General features: G+C 42.5%; 1 protein-coding gene across 13 annotated transcripts in view; it reads left to right on the top strand.

Annotated features, from left to right (window-relative positions):
• Positions 1 to 22322, top strand: part of tut4 (terminal uridylyl transferase 4) — a 140446-nt gene that overhangs the window by 81097 nt on the left and 37027 nt on the right. For 11 of the 13 annotated variants that reach the window (XR_013298446.1, XR_013298447.1, XM_077594614.1 and 8 more), the window contains 5 exons: positions 3310 to 3367; positions 4029 to 4199; positions 6559 to 6662; positions 6741 to 6830; positions 7651 to 7764. Coding sequence is in view for 11 of the 13 variants with exons in the window: in XM_077594614.1 (XP_077450740.1) it covers positions 3310 to 3367; positions 4029 to 4199; positions 6559 to 6662; positions 6741 to 6830; positions 7651 to 7764 (537 nt within the window). In the remaining 2 variants the exon portion in view is untranslated. The remainder of the gene's footprint in view (positions 1 to 3309; positions 3368 to 4028; positions 4200 to 6558; positions 6663 to 6740; positions 6831 to 7650; positions 7765 to 22322) is intronic. The other 2 variants (XM_077594616.1, XM_077594615.1) reach the window with 1 other exon arrangement.

The following is a 22322-nucleotide window of genomic DNA, read 5'->3' as shown; positions in this document are numbered from 1 at the left end:
GGTCCACCATCCGCCGTCTCAGAAGGAGGAAGCATTGCACCGTCAACACAGTGTACTGTGGTAATGGGGTGATGCTGACCTCGACTCGGGATGTTGTGAATCGGTGGGGCAAATACTTTGAAGACCTCAATTACACGTGCCTTCCCATAAGGAAGCAGAGCCGACAAACTCTGGGGTAGACTCTTTTATCTCTGGGGTTGAAGTCTCTGAGGTGGTTAAAAAGCTCCTTGGTGGCAAGGCCCCGTGGGTTGATGAGATCCGCTCGGGAGTTTCTAAAGGCTCTGGATGTTGTGGGGCTGTCTTGGTTGACATGCCTCTGCAACACGTGAACATCGGGGACAGTGCCTCTGGATTGGCAGACCGGGTTGGTGGTTCCCCTTTTTAAAAAGAGGGATCGAGTAGGGTGTCCCAATTACCGAGGAATCATGCTCCTCAGCCTCCCCGGGAGTACTGGGGGTACTGGAGAGGAGGGTCCACCAGCAGGTCGAATCTCGGATTCAGGAGGAGCAGTGTGGTTTTCGTCCTGGCCGTGGAACTGGATCAGCTTTACAACCTCAGCAGGGTCCTTGGGGGGTCATGGGAGTTTGCCCAACCAGTCTCATGTGCTTTGTGGACTTGGAGAAGGCATTCGACCGTATCCCCCGGGCAGTCTTGTGGGGGGTACCCCAGGAGTATGGAGTTCCGGAACCCCTGTTACGCGGGGACCGGTGTCAGAGTCTGGCTTGCGTATCCGGCAGTAAGTCGGATCCGTTTCCAGTAGGGGTTGGAACCCGCCAGGGCTGCCCTATGTGACCGATTCTGTTCATCACTTATATGGACACAATATCTAGGCGCAGCCGTGGCGTTTAACGGGTCCGGTTTGGTGGCCTCAGTAGTGCATACCTGCTTTTTGCAGATAATGTGGTTCTGTTGGCTTCATCAGGCCGTGATCTCCAACTCTCGCTAGAATGATTCGCAACCGAGTGTGAAGCGGTTGGGATGAGAATTAGCACCTACAAATCTGAGACCATGGTCCTCAGTCGGAAAATGGTGGCGTGCCCTCGCCAGGTCAGGGATCAGGTCCCTCCCCAGGTGGAGGAGTTTAAGTATCTTGGGTTCTTGTTTACGAGTGAGGGAAGAATTGAGCGGGAGATCGACAGGCAGATCGGGGCACCGTCTGCAGTCTGCACCGGTCCGTCGTGGTGAAGAAGGAGCTGAGCCAAAAGGTGAGGCTCTCTATTTACCGGTCGATCTACATTCCCACCCTCATCTATGGTCACGAACTGTGGGTCGTGACCGAAAGAATGAGATCCCGGCTACAAGTGGCTGAAATGAGTTTCCTCCGCAAGATGTCCGGACTCTCCCTTAGAGATAAGGTGAGAAGCTTGGTCAACCGGGAGGGGCTCGGAGTAGAGCCGCTGCTCCTCCGGATCGAGAGGAGCCAGATGAGTTGGCTCGGGCATCTGATGAGGATGCCCCCTGCACGCCTCCCTCGGGAGGTGTTCCGTGCACGTCCCACCGGGAGGAGGCCACGGGACCGACCTCGGACATGCTGGGGAGACTGTCTCCCGGGACTGCCTTGGGATACTCACGGAAGAGCTGGATGAAGTGGCTGGGGAGAGAGAAGTCTGGGCTTCCCTGCTGAAGCTGCTGCCCCCGCGACCCGACTTTGGATAAAGTGGGAGAAATTGAGATGAGATAATACTAAAATACTGTATAAAATCATCACATTTTATACTCGCTTTTCTTACAAAGATAACTTACTTTCATAATTGAATAATGAGGAAAGTAATTTATTTACTTTTTCACAGAAGTTTGAAGCTTCAAATTTGAATGAAAAAAAAGATGAGTTATCCTTATAATTATCGATAAAGTTCAAAGAGGCCTAGTGCTTTCGCAAGGCACTATGTATGTGTGAGTGTGCGTGTGTAAATTTTGAAACAGGAAGTTCAAATCCTTTGTTTTTGTTATCCACTGAGGCGATTTGGGTTTCAGATAAAAAGATGAATATGACACAAATGAATTTTACATTGAAATGTGTTAATTAACGCAGGAAAGATGATATTTTCTTTGCGTGCACTGTAGTGGGGTGGCCTGGCGGATGAGTGGTGGCGCATCGGCCTCACAGTTCTAGGGTCCTGGGTTCAAATCCAGGTCGGTCCATCTGTGTGGAGTTTACATGTTCTCCCCGGCCATGCGTAGGTTTCCTCCGAGTACTCAATTTTCCTCCCACATTCCAAAAACATGCATGGTAGGCTGATTGGACACTCTAAATTGCCCCTATGTTTGGGTGTGAGTGTGCATTGTTGTCCGTCTTCTTGTGCCCTGCGATCGGCTGGCCACCGATTCAGGGTCCCCCCCCCCCCCCCTCTGGCCTGGAGTCAGCTGCGATAGGCTCCACCACCCCCCGCAACCCTAATGAGGATAAAGTGGTTCATAAAATGAATGAATGCACTCTCGTTAGCTACCGGAACATTTCACTAATTAGTGTTTATAGTTGCTCACGATCCTGTGTAGGACTCTGGGAGTGGCTTTACTGTAGAACAGGAGTGGGTACGAAAACTATTGGGAACTGGTATCCCTGGCCGCCGATTCAGGGTGCCCCCCCCCCTCTGGCCTGGAGTCAGCTGCGATAGGCTCCACCACCCCCCGCAACCCTAATGAGGATAAAGTGGTTCATAAAATGAATGAATGCACTCTCGTTAGCTACCGGAACATTTCACTAATTAGTGTTTATAGTTGCTCACGATCCTGTGTAGGACTCTGGGAGTGGCTTTACTGTAGAACAGGAGTGGGTACGAAAACTATTGGGAACTGGTATCCCTGGCCACCGATTCAGGGTACCCCCCCCCCCCCCCCCTCTGGCCTGGAGTCAGCTGCGATAGGCTCTACCACCCCCCGCAACCCTAATGAGGATAAAGTGGTTCATAAAATGAATGAATGCACTCTCGTTAGCTACCGGAACATTTCACTAATTAGTGTTTATAGTTGCTCACGATCCTGTGTAGGACTCTGGGAGTGGCTTTACTGTAGAACTGGAGTGGGTACGAAAACTATTGGGAACTGGTATCCCTGTTTTCGGAGGGGGAGTAGGGGGGAGGTACTATGCATAAAAACGCAGTGGATGTGTTTCTAATGAGTAAATAACCATATAACATGAGTAAAAGCTAAAATGTTTGCAAAACAGACTGGGACAAATAACAGCACCATTATCCTGTTGTTTGGACATGGAAGTTACATTTTTGAATGTGATGACATATCCACTAGCCATCCCCACAGCGACTACTATTTGTTTTTGGTCTTCACTTACAATTTGTTTTATCTGTACAGAAGCTGAACTGTAAAGAAATCATTGAAGGCCTTGCTAAAGTACTAAAGAAGCATACAGGTAAATTGATTTTAACACCTATTTTTACCTTTTAGTTGCTCTTAAAGTGCTATGTAGAGTTCGTGTAACACGCTTATTTATTTATGTACTTATTTTTTTTATCATATATTTTATTTGGGTCTACAATGTATTTTCCTGTGTCTGTGTCTTCACCTTGCTACTGCAACAGTGAATTTCCCGATACGGAATGAATAATATTTAATCTAATCCAATAACTTTGAGTTGAATATTACCAATTCTCAATGTGCAGATCTACTGTTATAGTTAACAATTTTCCTTTATTAAAATAAGCACATAAATAAAATGATATTTACCCTACAATGGAAAGAACATTTATATATGGGTTGTTCTGATTAATTTGGGGGGGTCAACATGCGACATATGCAGATAAAAAAGTTAAATAAGTACAAAGGTGTTTTAATATGTTATTATTTTAGGAATATGTTTATTAAATTGAAATTGGAGGAAAGTTCTTAACAAAGTAACGCTTTGAATAGGTGTTAGTCTGCTGGTTCCCTGTGTATATGAGTATATGAGTACAGAGACACCTCGCTACTTCGCGTTTCGGTGATCGCTGCTTCACTACATCGCAGATTTTTTTCTGGGGAAATTATTCTTCATTTTTTATTCATTCATCTTCCATACCGCCCATCCTCGAAAGGGTTGCCGGGGTTGCTGGAGCCTAACCCAGCTGTCTTTGGGCGAAAGGCAGGCACCCTAGTCTGGTTGCCAGTCAGTCCTAGGGCGCACGGAGAGACAAACGACCATCCGCACTCTCAATCATACCGCCGCCTGCGGAAATCGAGCCCCCGTCTGCCCGCAACAAAGTCAGGCGAGTGAACCTCTATACTTTTTTTTTAATTATTAGTATTTTTTTAAGTTCATAAAAATTTGAAAATCCATGCTGAAACTCGCAAGCGGAAGCAACTCCCCAGTCTTCCGCTTGCTACTAAGACTCAGCACTGAAGAAAAAAAACTAAGTTTTTTTCAATTTATTTATTTTAGTTTTTTAAAGTTCATAAAAATGTGACGCTGAAACTCGCAACCAGAAGCCACTCTAGCTACTAGGACTCACTGAAGAATTATTTTAATTTTTTTAATGGGGTGACCCTACTTCGCGGATTTGAACTTTTTATTAACCGCAATAATCGAGGTACAGTGGTACCTCGACATACGAGCACCCCAACATACGAGCATTTCGAGATACGAGTAAAATTTCGAGCAAATAATTATCTCTAGATATGAGAAAAAAATTGAGATACGAGAAAGCCAGGTGGCCAAGACATGAGGCTGTTTATCATTGTAGCGTCTTTTTTGCCGCATCTCTTTCCTGTATGACAGATATCTACAAGCACTGGGTGGAGCGTTGGATTTCATTCAGTGTTTATTTCCGTCACTCAGCGCGAATGCCGGAGCGATCGCTAATACGAGGAGTATATATTACTTCTCGTTGGCTGCTCATAAGAACATCTGGGGCACTGGCTCTCTCCCCCGCAACTCCTCGTGTAATGTCTCTGGTCGCAACTCCCTCTTTGTAATGTCTCTGCGAGCACTGGGCGGAGCGTTGCATTTCTTGCTCACGCATACCTATGGACAATTTGGAGTGAAAAACCCGGAGAAAAACCAAGCTGGCATGAGGGAGAAGATGCAAGCTCCACACAGGACAGCGGGAACCAAGCGGGGATTTAACTCCCGATTTGAGACCTGTGAGGTTGATGTACTAACCACCCTTGGTTGAAACAATAAAATTGAATGGTTGTTTTCAGCGTTTTTTACACTAAATCATAATCATCATCTTCATGTAGAAATTACAAGTTAGGCACATATTTTTTTTACTAACTTGTTACAAAAGCACTTTATCAGTAGAGATAGAAGAGATCTCTACTGTATCAGTAGAGATAAGAAAACGAAAATTTTAAAGACCGGACTGGAAAATATACATCTATGTTTAAATGGTCTATGAATAAATTCTCAACAAACGGATGACTTTCACGATGGCTAAAGACAGAGGCGGGGAAGGCAGCACGACAGCAAAAGGAAAAAAAACATCCTGTATGTTATGACCTTACCAACATACACCTTGAATAGTTTTCTGTGCTATAAGCTGCAGGGACTCGGAGCGGAAGGAGGACCTTCTGAGTCAGGTGGACGCATAAATGTAATGGCCTGACCGCCATACACATTGATTATGTTTCTGTGCTATAAGCTGTGGTGACTCGGACTGGAAGGAAGATCTTCTGAGTCAGGAGGGCAGGGAGCAGTGACGGGTCAAAATCTAAAAACACGGCGTCCTCGCAATGCGCTGCCAGCCTTATTTCTCGTATGAAGAGCACATAAGTGAGAGTATGCAAGCGTAGGTGTAGCAGTGTTGACAAATTGGGTGGGCTCCCGATGAACTGAGTGCGTTATATTGTTTTGTGATTGATTGGAGTCTTTGTGATCTTAAAACGTTATTTATTTCTCCGGCGGACTGGTACCCTAGGGCCTTGCGGACCGGGGGTTGGCCAGTCTAAACAACAGATTGGTAATATAATTGAAAAAATGAAATGGGGTAGAGTTTAGTGCGCCCCCAAATAGATTGCGCCATGGGCAGTCACCCACATTGCCCGCGGCAATAACCAGTCCTGCGCTTGAGACTGTGTTTCGCTGCTAAAGAAAGAAGTTTATTTGCTGTGATCATAATCACACTAGGTCCAGTAGATGTGAGGAAACCATTTGTATCCTCACACGTTATAGGGATTGAAACGTGCAAAAACAAAAGGTTATTGATGTACAGGACAACTGTGAATTTCAATTCAAATTCATGCGATGAGTCCAGTCAGGATTCTATGATTTATTTATGCTGAAAACGGGAACTCTTTTACTCTGTTGCTCTTAAACAGACAGATGTAAAGAAATTACATTTCAAGAAATAAGCATTACGTCTTTGTCTGTATCTTTGTTTAAATTGAACAATACGTTTTTAAAAAAATAGATTAAAATTGATCATAGCCAACAATAAATGCAAGAGCATAAAATCCACTCAATAATATGAATTGTTATTAAAATGTACCTGGCCCCTGAATAAATGGAACAGACCATATACACGTGGTCTTAATTGACATCCCCCAAAGATTAAATAGTCCTGGGTTATTTGCATGTGCAACTTAATTTGCAAACAAAAATGTTCTCTATTTTTGCCCAATTACAAGGTCTGAAGAACATCTTGCCAATTTCAACAGCAAAAGTGCCAATCGTTAAGTTTGAACACAAACAGAGTGGTTTGGAGGGGGACATCAGCCTCTACAACACTTTGGTGAGTGACTAAACCTTAATCTATAGGAATTCCTCCATTATTTTTCCAAAAACTACATTGAGATTTGGCTTGCCCTAGGCTCAACATAACACCAGAATGCTAGCTACGTATGCAGCACTTGATGAGCGTGTGCAATTCCTGGGATGTATGATAAAGGTCTTTGCAAAGGTAAGACAGAAATCCAAAGTTGTCGAAATATAGACAGTGTGGCTGGCGGTCAATAATAATAGCAATGCCACACAAATATCCTATCCTGAAGATGGTGGCACTCTCTAATGACTGAGTCATCATTACATGCTGCTATTCCTCCTGTAACCAAACGGTCACTGGCGCAGGGGACACAATCAGGATCACGATCATTGATTACAACTTTAAATAGTTGCTGACAATATTTGATAATCACATTTGTCGGCAACCAATTTAATAATCATTTTTTTCGGTTTTATCAATTAGTTGTTGAAACCTTATGTGGAACCAGTTAATTACATAAGTAGAGGTGCCACTGTGTATATATTGTAAATGTGTGTATGCGTGTGTGCAGTTCTGTAGTTTGAAAATACTCTATTAAAATTGCAATGTTGGCACTAATGGTCAAAATCAATTGTATTGCAAGCATAAGCATGTGTTTCTTTTTTAATCCTTCCTGAAATTATTCTGCAATGCATAAAATGTTTATCTGATTACGCAATCTAATTAATTGATCCATATATTAATCAATTACTAAAAATATCCATAGCGGCAGCCCTAATCGTAATAAATATTACTTAACCTAAGTAGCCCTATGACACAATAGATGTGTAAAAGTAACTCATAGAAAATTGTAGACGCCAATACTGGAGTAATGTCTTTGTAATTAATTCATAGATATATTTTTGCCTCTTTATCCATGCAGCTAAATTGTTCTTTTTTCTTAAAGGTTGCATATGAGAGAAGGTAAGTCTCCTGTTACAAATAATGCCGTATCAAAATTGGACTTTTGCATTTACAGTGCTGTGACATTGGAGATGCATCCAGAGGAAGTCTGTCATCTTACGCGTACATCCTGATGGTGCTTTACTTTTTGCAGCAAAGGCAACCCCCAGTCATTCCTGTCCTCCAGGAGGTACTCATTATTCATTCATTCATTTTGCCAGATAATTGGACTCGAACTCGAGTCGCAAATTTGATGACTTGCAACTCGACTCGGACTTGAAGAAAAAAAAAACAGACTTGAGGTTGACTCGCTTGGACTGGGAGGGTCGGAGATTCGAGACTATTCGGGAGCCAATGATTCGAAACTTGTCTCGACTTATCTTGGGAGACAATGACTTAAGACCCAACAAGTTGATTCTAAAAACGTGAAGCAGGAATACTGAGACGCATAACTCTTCCCACCTGCTGCCGGAGTTCTCGAGGACCGCCTCTGAAAGCATCTTTGTCTTGGGGAGGCTATCACAGCCAAGGTGAGTTTTGCTATTTAAAACTTCAATTCCGATGCGAAACAGGGTAAGGACTAATGCGACGCGCCATGAGCGATTATCAACAAAAAATATACCACGTCAAACTTCACCTGTTTGACGGTTACCTCGTTGAATGGTTGTGTCGTGCAGTAGCAGTGTTGAAATAATAATGCTGTGATCCTTCACCACTTCACGGCTTCAACATTCGCATCTTCAGTACATAACATTTTTATATACAGACGCTCCCCTACTTACGAACATTCAACTTACGAACAACGGTACATACGAACATGTCTGCAAATTGCGTTTAAGTCCAAAAATGTTCGCAAGTCCAATTTTGTATTTCGCCCCTTTTTCGGAGTAGTACTTCTTTCCGCCGCTAATACCGACGCCTGGCGCTGTGAGAGCTCAGCTCACCCACCATCTACCTTCTTCTTAGTTGCAATGCGGAAGTGCGTGAATGTATCTCCAGTGTGCAAAGAACCTTTTTCATTTGTATCATTAAATATCTCATGCATCCAATATTGAATATGGTTGGTAAAAAGCTAAAGGCTTCTATTGAGGGAGTTGCAAGGAAGAGGCAAGCCATTTCATTTGAAACGAGTGGCAATAATAACGAAGCTTGATGCGCGTCAGAAAGTGGTGAGCGTTGCACATTCAGTACCATTTATAAACAGAAAGATCGAGCAGCAGGACCCAAATATTGAACGTTGCACAAAGTTTGCAAATCAATTGAATGATGCCATACAGTGCTACCTCATCATTTATGATGAAAAAAAGAAGAAAACTGTGCAATCGTCATTAGGTCGCTTCTTTTGGCCAGTTTATAATACATAAATCTCTCTCTCTACAGTACTGTACATATTCTCTCCATTTTATTAAATGTTTTTTTTTCAGTACAAACCAATGCGTGTTACTTATACAAGCTTTAAACATACAAATGCACTTGTATAAACCTTCAATATACTTATATCAGCCTTAAACTTAATTATAATACAAAATATAGCACTGAATCAACTTACAAACAAATTCAACTTATGAACAATCGCTCGGAACCAATTGCGTTCGTAAGTAGGGGAGCGTCTGTATTAAATTTATAAAAAAAGAAAGTGCATAAAAATGCCTAAATTCTTCGCTTATTCTTCGGCACTGACATGGGTCGCACTCACCACAGATGAAGAAGCGAAATTTCACTGTAGGAGGCACCGAATAAAGAATGACTCTTAAGCGTCATGCGTCATCTAAGGCATCACAAATTAAAGGAAAAAGTGAACATTTGGAAGACGGCCACGATATAGTTTTCCAAGGACACCATGCGAATGGTAACCACGGAGAATAAAAGCGCGGATCATCATGTGTGAGAATGCTGCTGGCTTCATGGTAAAGCCAGCCTTAATCTACAAGTTCGACCGTTCTCATGCTTTAAAAAACAAGAACCAAGCCTTGCTGCCTGTCTACTGGATGAGCAACCGCAAAGCCTGGTTTATGAAAGCCCTCACAAAGGACTGGTTCTTCAATTTTTTTGTCCTGAACCCAAAGCTGCACCTCGCTTAAAGAGGGCTTCCCTGCTGGACTTGGACTAAAACTCCCATTAGCCTTTTTTTTTAATTAAGCAGAGAGGAACTATTTTCACAGTGAGTACAGTAAAGTATTTACATGTTTTTTAATATGTAGATTATATTTAGACATGAATACATGACAGTCCTTTGTATGCTTACAACTGTAATATTTAATAAATACACTTCTTGATCATTTTACTAGTGTACTTGTATTTTTGTATAGCCGCAAAAACATGGATTATTGTAGTATTAATAGGGGTGACACTACTTCACGTTTTATTGATTATCGAGGCCATGTCTGGTCTCCATTATCCGCGAAATTCGAAGGACTACTGTAATTTTGCCTCGAATAAAAATATATATTTTTTAACTATTATACTGCACATCACTTAGAGATAAAAGTCAATTACTTAACTACTCACTATTCCTTTTGTGATCTGTTAGACAATAGGTTTAGAATTATGAAAGGTTTACCAAACCTAAAAGGTGTGGGGACAAAACTACACTTGATTCACATTCTCTAGCTCACTGTTTCCCAAACACTGTCCAATGGCACCCTGGTATGCCGTAAGCAAAGGTCAGGTGGGCCGTGGAAAATTACCTGCCACAAAGTTACACTTTGTAACATTCAGATAAAATTGAAATATGACGAAAATATGAGTCCATATGTAATATTACAAGATTTAAATTGTAATATTACAAGATTTAAATTGTAATATTACAAGATTAAATTATTATGTTTTACTGTAATGTGAATCAGAAATCGTTTGGTTTCATAGGGATCAACTTTTGACGACACCAATTCTGTGTGATCACAAAACTGCTTTTTGTGTAATATTAAGAGATACAGTCATACCTTGAGATACAAGCTTAATGTGTTCCGGGACCGAGCTCCTATGTCGATTTATGTCGTATCTCAAATCAACGTTTCCCATAGAAATGAACTAAATACAAATTAATTTGTTCCCAACCTCTGGAAAAAAAATCACCATCTACTCACAGAGTAACAGATAACTAGTTAACTAATTTTCACACCTATAGGGCGCACTTAAAAGTCTAAAATTTTCTGTAAAATAGTCGATGCACCCAATCGATCGGTGCGCCTTGTCTAAATTCATTTTTTGTATGGCCCTGACCGCTTGAGTGACTGGTTTTATTTCTTGCCGGCACGCTACTTATTGCGATCAACCCAGCGGACGTTCACCCTAAAAATAGCCTTCCAAGCATTACGGTAAATCCATTTTAAACATCCCAGGGAAACTGGCAACTTCTGTGTGCTCGCAGCACTTCTAAACCTCAAAAACACTCAATACTGAACGAAACAACACAGAGCTATACAGAGGAAATGCCTGACAGGAATGACAACACAATGCGTGTGTGAACGCTTGAAAATGGACTGAAGCCATGGATCGAACACAATTTAACAGCTTTGCTAACGAATGGCCTACATAGTAGTTCGGGCAGGCAGCGTCACACGAGTTTCGTGACGATTTGGAATGAATTGTCGATGCCGATATAACAGCGAGGAGAATCAGAGGCTTGGGAATGATTCATGTCGCGAGTTACAATGGATTGTGGGTGACTGGGCTCAAGTGTCGGCCAGCACTGTTGTTCAAGCTTTCGCCAAAGCTGGAATCAAGTTCCCGGAATACACAACTCTGACTGACAGTGGTCTAGCATGTTAAACACCCAACTGTTTATATCAGAGTGTACCTTTTACCTTGATAAAGCATTATCAAACTTAGTTTTGCCCGTGCTGTCTTAAAAAAAATACGCTAGCGACTAGCCTAACATATGCTAGCAGCTAGCATAACACACGCTAGCGGATAGCATAACACACGCTAGCGGATAGCATAACATACGCTAGCGGCTAGCATATAATAGGTACGCTAGCGGCTAGCATATCATACGCTAGCCTAATGTCATCCAAACGCCCTTTCAAACGATACCGTCCTATGTATTGACAAAGAAAAGTAGATTTACCCGCAAATGAGACTGCGCCCTATCACACGGTGCATTTTATAGGTGTGAAAAGCCGAACTTTCTGATTCTCCATACGTATAGGTGAGCCAGCTCAGTCACGTGTACACTACTGTAATGTTTTTCAATTATTTTGTGCTTAATATCAATTGTCATCATAGGCCTTTTCTTTGCACTACCCTTCATTGCACCGGCTTGCTTTGGACCCATTGTTTTTCCCTTAATTCTGCACTGACTAATGCAAAAAAACACGAAAAAAATGCAACGCTCCGCCCAGTGCTCGTAGATATCTTTGCACGAGGGAGATGCGGCGAGAAAGATATCATAAGCAGCCTATCGCGTCTTGGCCACCTGGCTGTCTCATATGCTCGTATCTCAAAATTTGTCTCGTATCTCAAGGCAAATATTTGCTTGTATGTTGGGGCACTCGTATGTCAAGGTATTACTGTACAAGTAATCTTTGGAGGGAGAGTGATAAAATTATGAGAATAAAATTGTTATATTACATATTTTTCCATCACGTGAACCTGAAGTTGTTTCGGATCGGCAGACTTGTTTTGGTGAAGTAAGGTTGGTGTGAATAATTTGATATTGAAGGACTTTTTTGTGTTTCTTTGCCTCCTGTTGATAAAGCTATATTGCAAATCAGTGGTGGTCCGTGCATTTTCTCGTAGCGCCTTCAACGTATCAATCCAACCCTCAAGAACTATTTTATGGCTATAAAACCTCTACTGCAGCTACAGCTGCGACACATAACAAAAAATCAATAGATCAATACACAAAAATGGGGTAAAATCCACTTCCTAGCAGCATTTCATGATTAAATACAAATACTGGAGGATTAAAACCAGGCCAGGGGGGTGATTTTCCCGGGAAAAGACAGTGATGAACGTCAATGGCGTACGGGCAAACATTGCCCGAAAATGGGGTAAAATCCAGCCAAAAATGGCATTTATTGATTAAATACAAATACTGGAGCTTTTTAGACATCAGAACCGGGCCCGGAGTACCATTTCCCCGGTAAAAAGACAGCGATGAACGTCGATACGTCCATACGTGAAACGGCAAAAAAAAAGCACTAAAATGAGGTAAAATCCTCTTCCTAGCAGCATTTATTGATTGAATACAAATACTGGAGCTTTTGAGTCATTACAACCAGGCCAGGGGGGGAGATTTTTCCCGGGAAAAGACAGCGATGGACGTCAATGGTGAAAAGGCAAAAATTAAACTGGGGTAAAATCCACTTCCTAGCAGCATTTAGTGATTAAATACAAACACTGGAGCTTAAATACAAATACTGGAGCTTTTCAGATATCAGAACCGGGCCCACAATTTAAATATTATTTTAGGAATATAGCCATATTATACTCACCAAAAAGCCTTTTTAACTGTACACAATATGCATCCTCCTTTTTTCTTCCTTCTTTTCTATCGCCATCGAAGCTAATGATGAAAGTCAGGCCTGTCCTGTCATATTTCCGGCATAGTCCGTCTTGAAAATGGCTTTAAATCAACACAACAATATATTTGCTTGTGCAGCTAGCTCCAAATACAGTTTGGTAGCTCTTTGTAGTTAGCGCACTGAAAGTGGCGCACACCCTTTTCCCGGCTGTAACAGGCTTGCTAGCTTCAGAGTTGACCGCCGTTTCTTAATGATGTCCATTTTTTTCAGGAAAAGTCCGTCTGGAAAATAGCTTTGTGAGCAAATCTGCAACCAAATCCATTTGTTTTGCTGCATCGGCCATTGTGGGTGGAGTTTGCTAGTCTGGCTGCCTCACTCTGGTTTTGGCCCGCCTACTCTATAGCTAGCCAATAATAGTTGGTGAAAGCAATGACGTATAGCAGCCAGCAAAATAGCAATGCCTGTGTAAAAGCATTGTGGGGTTGCCAAATCGAAATCTGATTGGTTAAAAGCAACAGTCTTGTTTAATGCAGCAGAGCCCGCAGAACTGATTGTGAAGGCTTTGAGGCAGATTTCTGATCCTGGCAAAAAAAAATGGCCGAAATCTGATTGGTTAAATGCTTCAATATGAAAACACACATCTGGAAGCAGTGCAACCAGGGGGAAAGGCAATGAAAGGAAGATAACAGACCATTTGGAATAATAAGTATTGATGGACAAAATATAATATATGATTCAGATATTTCTTAGGCCAGCAGAGAAGGCCTTGAAGGCCCTGACGGCCCACCACTGTTGCAAATATAGGTGACAAAGTTTTAAATTATAAGATTTTCCGATGGTGATGGGCCTTGAGATTTTTCCAATGAATTGAAAAAAATGCACTGCAGCTCAAAAACGGTTGGTAAATACTGCTCTAGCTAACCCTTTTGCTTGCTAGCCAAAACTTTAGCTTTTTGGCATAAAAACGATTGGGATTGTTTGCCACAAATTAGATGGGGTTTATTGTCACACCATAAACAGTGCAAAGGATTCATTTATTCATCTTCGGTATTGCCTACCCTCAATAAGGTTATGGGGTAGCTTGAGCCTATCCCAATTAACTATGACCAAGAGGCAGGTTACAGCCTCTACTGGTTGTCATCCAATCGCGGGGCACATGAAGGCAAACAACTGTTCATACTCATAAACACATCAATGGAGTGCCTTGAATGTAAGTCTGAGAGCAATGAGTCAGATATGCTAACCACCTCACCACTTTCCTGCCAAAGGTTTTTTATTGTCACATGTTGTTACTCGGCTTGTCTCATTTCAATAAACTTGTTACTTGACTCTACACAGCTTGATAAACTTGTGACTCGGCAAGCCGACTCGACAACCTTGTGACTTGGCCCGACATGGCTTCACAAAGTTGTGACTCAGCTTGACTCGACTCGACAACCTGGTGACTTGGCTTCACAAAGTTGTGACTCAGCTTGACTCGTCGCAACATCATATGTCGACTTGACGTAACTTAACTCTGTGACTCGACTCATCACAAAACTCGACTCGACACAAAAGACTTGCTTCTACTTGAACCAAATGACTTGCAACTCTCTTGTGTGCATGCACTTGTCACCCATGAAAGCTAAAACCGCCCATTGGGTTGTGTATGGCACTCAAGTTCTTTACACAGATGTACTGTGATCCTCTTCACTTTGCGTTTTAACTACATCGCTGATTTTTTTTTCTGAAAAAAAAGTTAATAAAAATATGACAATCCACGCTGACACACAATTCCGCTTGCCACTAGGAAAATGGCAAAAAGACAGAGGACTGTCACTCAACTGAGGAAAAAAATGATGGACAGCGGGTGGTGGCCATCATTTTTATCCGAAAATAGAGCTTTTTAGGCAGCCAGGAGCCCGCGTGAGGGTGGATTTTTATCAGAAATGCGAGCCCCGTGTGACCTTACGCCATGGTACTTATTTTAAAATAAAACTTGCTCGGCGAATTGGACGGCAGAGAGCACCAGCGACGTTACGGCGAATGGAATCGACCTTGTCCGAAAATAGAGCACTCTGGCCGGCGAGGATGGCGGGACGTCGAGGCGGAGCAACGTGGTAGTTGAGATTACATTTAAGTCCGGGCACTGGGCGTCGTTGCACGAAAATAGAGCTCTGGGACAGCTTATTGACGGTTGGATGGCACGGACGAACGAAGTGGAAGTTTAATTTTCCGGCCAGTGGCCCGGTGCCGCATGCCAGTCACGTCGGCTGGCCATCCGGTGGCACATGCCGGAAACGTCGGCCGGAAATCCGGCGGTGCATGCCAGTGGCAAGCAATGTCTTCCCCACAACCCGACCCCGGCTGGAACAGGCAGCAACATTTTTTTTGGAAGCGGATTCCTTCCCGGACATTTTTATTTAAAGATTACCTGAACGTACGGATCATCATCATCATGTGTGGGAATGCTGCTGCCTTGCTTCATGGTAAGCCAGCTTTAATCAACAAGTTTGACCGTCCTCATTCTGTAAAAAACAAGAACAAAGCCTATGGTTTGACTGATTCGTTCAGAACAGACAATGGTGTTTTTTAGGTCGGTTTGTTACCTGACCTGTTTCCATCCCACGCTTAGTCAGCCGAGTGCAGTAATCCCTCGAATATTGTGGATATCACTCACCTTCAAGGACTTGGACTAAAACTCCCATTAATCAGATTTTTGTGATTTATATCAAGTGGAGAGGAACTATTTTCGCTGAGTACAGTATTTAAAGTATTTACATTTATATGTATACAGTAATACCTCGATTATCGCGGTTAATGGGGGGTCTGACAAATAAGTAAATATACAGTGGTACCTCGAGATACGAGCTTAATTCGTTCCGGGACTGAGCTCGTATGTCGATTTACTCGTAACTCAAATGATTGTTTCCCAGAGGAATGAACTAAAAACAAATTAATTCGTTCCAACCATCTGAAAAAAAACCACAAACAGGATATTGGATTGGAAAAACATTTTTATTTATTCTAATTTGCCACCTATTAACCAAGTAACAAATCACTAGTGGTTTAATAGTACTGAAATGTGTTCAATAGTACTAAAATTAGACGGATTTCGCGGAGGGGAGAGAGAGGGACAGAGAGGGGAGAGACTTGCACGGCAATGCGCTCGTAACATAACATAAACAAATTTAAATGAACTTGGATTACGATGCAGACACATTCAAAAATAAGTTTAATCTAACCTTACACTAAACTTTAGATATTTTATCCATATGAATCATTATATTTTATTAGTAGATCATTTATGGCTAGTAGACACATACCTGTCAAGGTATACGTTTTTTGATCATTTCAAATTGTGTACCCTGTATAACAATCTTTGTACGGGAAAAAACTTTTTCTTTTTTTAAATACGCTTTTACGATCTCGTTTTACCCATTTCGGCTGTAATCCGGAACGTTTCTGTTGCCGGTAGCAGAGGAAAACAGCATCGTCAATTGCTAATATGGTAAAGCATGATATGCGCACGTGCATTCCCCTTTCACCCGTCCGCCTTTTCACCATCAAAAATATAGCAAGCAGGGTACCTCAACATGTACCTGCTCATGGCAGGTGTTCTACTGGTGTGTGCCCATAGCGAGCAATGATGATGTTGCTCACACTGGTACTCAGTGTACTCAGGGAGGTTGTCTTTCTGCCCAGAAACGAAAAATTTGAGGGAACATTGGTTCCAACCCTCTGAAAAAATACCCAAAACAGGATATTGGATTGGAAAAACATTTTTATTTGTTCTAATATGCCATCTATTAACAAAGTACTAATTAAATAGTGGTTTAATATGACTAAAATGTGTTTAATAGTACTAAAATTAGACAGATTTCACAGGGGGGAGAGAGAGACGGACAGAGAGAAGGGGGGACTTTTTGCACGGCAACGCGCTCATAACAACAAACAAATTTAAATAAATGAACTTGGATTATGATGCAGACACACTCAAAATTAAGTTTAATCTAATTTTACACTAAACTTAATTCTAATTTTGTTTTAAATTTTGATACCTTTTTTTCTCCCGGGTTGGCTCTATTTGCCCCGCCTCCACCCTGACTTTCAGATGCAACCTATCGAGTGTTATTGGCTTTTGTCTTCCCTTCAAAATATTCCCAAATTGATGCAAACAAATGTCCTCACAATAGGATAACACACGACCACTTGCAAACGAGAAGTAGTATATATGCCATTCGCACTGACTAACGGGAAAAAACACTGAAAAAATGCAACTCTCTGCCCAGTGCTCGTAGAGACATTTTACTAGGGAGTTGCGGGGAGAGAGACAGTACCCATGATGTTCTTATGAGCAGCCTCTCGCGTCCGCTGTTTTGCTCGTATATGAAAATGTGTCTTGTATCTCAATATAAATATTTGCCCGAAATTTTACTCGGATCTCAAATTGCTCGTATGTCGGGGCACTCGTATGTATATGTATATATGTATATGTATATAGATATATATACAGTTGTGGTCAAAAGTTTACATACACTTGTGATGAACTTAATGTCATGGCTCTCTTGAGTTTCCAGTTATTTCTACAACTACTTTCCTATATCAAAAACTGCATGGACGACATCACTATAAATAAACAAATATGGCGTTTTCCTAACCAAAAACCCTGGATGACCAAGGAGACACAGGCACTCATCAAATGCCGTAACACTGCTTTCAGATCAGGGGACAAGATGAAATATAGAGCTGCCAGAGCTGAGCTGAAAAGAGGCATTAAAAAGGCCAAGGCAGAATATACTAAGAAAATTGAGGAGCACTTCACAGAAAATAACCCAAAGTAGATGTAGCAGGGAATACGACATATTACCAACTACAATAACAATAATATGTCTGTTAACGCAGATGCCTCACTAGTGGAGGAACTGAACCGTTTCTTTGCCCGCTTTGAGACTTAAAAAATCAGACCCAGTCTCAACACCGCCGCCACTACCCTGCAGCAATACACTGAAGTTCCAGGAACAGGAAGGGAGACTGGAAATGCGGTCTGTGAATACCAGGAAGGCTGCTGGCACTGATGGAGTACCTGGAAAGGTGCTCAAAGCCTGTGCTGACCAGCTGGCTGGAGTCTTCACAAAAATCTTCAATTTTTCCCTGCAACAATCCATCATTCCATCCTGCCTGAAATCTGCCACCATTATCCCTGTCCCCAAAAAGCCAACCATTGACAGCATGAATGATTATAGGCATGTTGCTTTCACGCCTGTGATCATGAAGTGCTTTGAAAAGTTGATAGCCCGCCATATTAGGAATACAATCTCTCCCTCAGTTGACCCTCACCAGTTTGCTTATAGAGCTAACAGGTCCACTGAGGATGCTATCACCATTGCTCTACATACAGCATTGAGCCACCTGGAACACCATGGGAATTACGTGAGGATGCTTTTCATTGACTATAGCTCAGCCTTCAACACCATGAAACCGGACATTCTGACTGACAAACTCTCCCACCTTGGACTATCCTCCTCCGTCTGCTGTTGGATAAAGAACTTCCTTACCAACCGACCACAAACTGTTAGACTTGGTTCCCACCTTTCTTCCTCCATTACACTGAGCACTGGCTCCCCTCAAGGCTGTGTACTGAGTCCTCTTCTGTACTCCCTGTACACTTATGACTGTACACCAACCCACCAGTCTAACTACATCATCAAATTTGCTGATGACACCACTGTGGTCGGACTCATCTCAAAAGGGGATGAGGCGGCCTATAGAGACAAGGTCAACAAACTGTCTTCGTGGTGCTCGATGAACAACCTCACACTGAACAACACAAAAACTAAGGAAATAATCCTGGACTTCCGCAAACAGAGCACAGATCTGGCCCCACTCCTAATAAATGGAGTTCGTGTAGACAGGGTCCAGTCCTTTAAATTCCTGGGGGTCCACGTCACGGACAAGCTCTCCTGGTCCACAAACACCACGGCAGTAGTGAAGAAGGCCCAGAAACGACTCCATTTCCTGAGGGTACTCAGGAGGAACAACTTGCACACTAAGCTTCTGGTAACTTTCTATAAAGCCACTGTGGAGAGCATCCTGGCATACGGCATCACAGTGTGGTACGCTGGAAGCACGGCAGCAGACAAAAAGGCCATGCAGAGAGTGATCAACACTGCCCAGAGGATCGTCGGCTGCTCTCTGCCCTCACTGGAAGATATTGCCAGCCCTCGTTACCTCAGCAGAGCCGGGAACATTGTTGGGGACCCGGACCACCCTGGTCACAACCTATTCCAGCTGCTTCCCTCTGGCAGGCGCTACCGGTCTCACAAAGCATGGACAAAGAGGCTTAAAGACAGCTTCTTTCCCACAGCCATCAGGACTCTGAATTGCAGTAGCATGACACACAATCCCCTCTGTGTAACAATTTCGGGGTGAGGAAACATGAAGGACGTTGGGCGGTGATCTGCCTCCTGCTGGCTGACTGAAGGTAAGTAAGCAGACAGTGGGAGGTAAGTGATCCATTTTATTCTTTGTTGGCATCGGTGAGGCAAACCTTTTCGCAGTCGCCGGGAGTTGGTTGCGCTCGGGAGGTGATGCGATGTGTCCATCACGGCAGAATGCCAGCAAGTCTGAAACTATTACTTGGTTGGGCTCTTGCCTGGGAAAAGCGCACTTTGTGGAGAAGCACTTTCAATTTCGTCATACGCAGCTAGGTGTGATGACAATTAGGCTTTTGTCTAGTCAATGATGATGACAAGCCTAAGTCTGATTTTATTTAACTCTGATTTTTCTCTGATAGAGTGATTGGAACAGATACTTCTTTGTCACAAAAAAATTCATGAAGTTTGGTTCTTTTATGACTTTATTATGGGTGAACAGAAAAAAGTGATCAAATCTGCTGGGTCAAAAATATACATACAGCAGGGCTAATATTTCGTAACATGTCCCTTGGCCATTTTCACTTAAATTAGGCCTTTTTGGTAGCCATCCACAAGCTTCTGGCAAGGTTTGGTTGAATCTTTGACCACACCTCTTGACAGAATTGGTGCAGTTCAGTTAAATTTGCAGCATTGTCCACAAGTTCTCAATGGGGTTTAAGTCAGGACTTTGGGAAGGCCATTCAAAAACCTTAATTCTAGCCTGATTTAGCCATTCCATTACCACTTTTGATGTGTGTTTGGGGTCATACCCTGTTGGAACACCCAAGACCCAATCTTTGGGCTGGTGACTTAAGGTTATCTTGAAGAATTTGAAGGTAATCCTCATTCTTCATTATCCCATTTACTCTCTGTAAAGCACCAGTTCCATTGGCAGAAAAACAGCCCCACAGCATAATACTACCACCACCGTGCTTGACGGTAGGCATGGTGTACTTGGGGTTAAAGGCCTCACATTTTCTCCAAACCTATTGCTGGGCATTGTGGCCAAACAGCTCATTTTTTGTTTTGTCTGACCACAGAACCTTCCTCCAGAAGGTCTTATCTTTGTCCATGTGATCAGCAGCAAACTTCAGTCAAGCCTTAAGGTGCCGCTTTTGGAGCAAGGGCTTCCTTCTTGCACGGCAGCCTCAGTCCATGGAGATCCAAAACACGCTTGACTGGACACTGACACCTCTGTTCCAGCTGCTTCTAATTCTTGGCAGATCTGCTTTTTGGTGATTCTCAGTTGAATCTTCACCCTCCTGACCAATTTTCTCTCAGCAGCAGGTGATAGCTTGCGTTTTCTTCCTGATCGTGGCAGTGACAAAACAGTGCCATGCACTTTATACTTACAAACAATTGTTTGCACTATTTCTCTTGGGACCTGCAGCTGCTTTGAAATGGCTCCAAGTGACTTTCCTGACTTGTTCAAGTCAAGGATTTGCTTTTTCAGATCCATGCTGAGCTCCTTTGATGATAGCTTGCGTTTTCTTCCTGATCGTGGCAGTGACAAAACAGTGCCATGTACAGACGCTCCCCTACTTACGAACGAGTTAGGTTCCGAGCGATTGTTCATAAGTTGAATTTGTTTGTAAGTTGATTCAGTGCTATATTTTGTATTATAATTTATGTTTAAGGCCTATATAAGTATATTGAAGGTTTATATAAGTGCATTTGTATGTTTAAGGCTTGTATAAGTAACACGCATCGGTTTGTACTGAAAAAAACATTTAATAAAATGGAGAGAATATGTACAGTACTGTTAGAGAGAGAGAGAGAGAGATTTATGTATTAGAAACTGGCCGAAAGAAGCGATCTAACGACGATTGCACAGTTTTCTTCTTTTTTTCATCATAAATGATGCGGTAGCACTGTATGGCATCATTCAATTGATTTGCAAACTTTGTGCAACGTTCAATATTTGGGTCCTGCTGCTCGATCTTTCTGTTTATAAATGGTACTGACGGTCGAACGATTCAAGTTGTATGACCGTGCAACGCTCACCACTCTCACGCGCATCAAGCTTCGTTATTATTGCCACTCGTTTCAAATGAAATGGCTTGCCTCTTCCTTGCAACTCCCTCACTAGAAGCATTTCGCTTTTCACCAACCATATTGAATAATGGATGCACGAGATATTTCATGATAAAAATGAAAAAGGTTCTTGCGCACTGGAGATACGTCACGCACTTACGCAACCTACGCACTGCAACGAACTGGGCAGAGGAAGGTGGATGCTGGGTGAGCTCAGCGCTCACAGCGCCAGGCGTCGGTATTAGCGGCGGAAAGAAGCACTACGCGCAATACAAAATCGAACTTACGAACATTTTTCGACAAACGCAATTTGCAGACATGTTCGTATGTACCGTTGTTCGTAAGTCGTATGTTCGTAAGTAGGGGAGCGTCTGTACTTTATACTTACAAACAATTGTTTGCACTGTTGCTCTTGGGACCTGCAGCTGCTTTGAAATGGCTCCAAGTGACTTTCCTGACTTGTTCAAGTCAAGAATTCGCTTTTTCAGATCCATGCTGAGCTCCTTTGACTTTCTCATTGTAGCGTTTGTGGGCGTTTGCATCCAATGAGCCCTATTTAAATGTCCTCAGAGAAGTCACCGGCTGTAGTCACTCATAATCACTCACAAGAAGTTAAGAGGTCATGCTATGAAGCTCATTTTAATGACACAACTTTCTAAGTCACCAAAATTGCTAATTCGTGTTGCTGTATGTATATTTTTGACCCAGCAGATTTGATCACTTTTTCTGTTAACCCATAATAAAGTCATAAAAGAACCAAACTTCATGAATGTTTTTTGTGGCAAAGAAGTATCTGTTCCAATTACTCTATCAGAGAAAAATCAGAGTTGTAGAAATGACTGGAAACTCAA

Source organism: Stigmatopora argus, chromosome 24 (assembly GCF_051989625.1).
Source record: "Stigmatopora argus isolate UIUO_Sarg chromosome 24, RoL_Sarg_1.0, whole genome shotgun sequence".
In the NCBI taxonomy this organism is placed as follows: domain Eukaryota; kingdom Metazoa; phylum Chordata; class Actinopteri; order Syngnathiformes; family Syngnathidae; genus Stigmatopora; species Stigmatopora argus.
The sequence above is the reverse complement of the archived record's forward strand: the minus strand, read 5'-3'. Positions and strand labels throughout refer to the sequence as shown.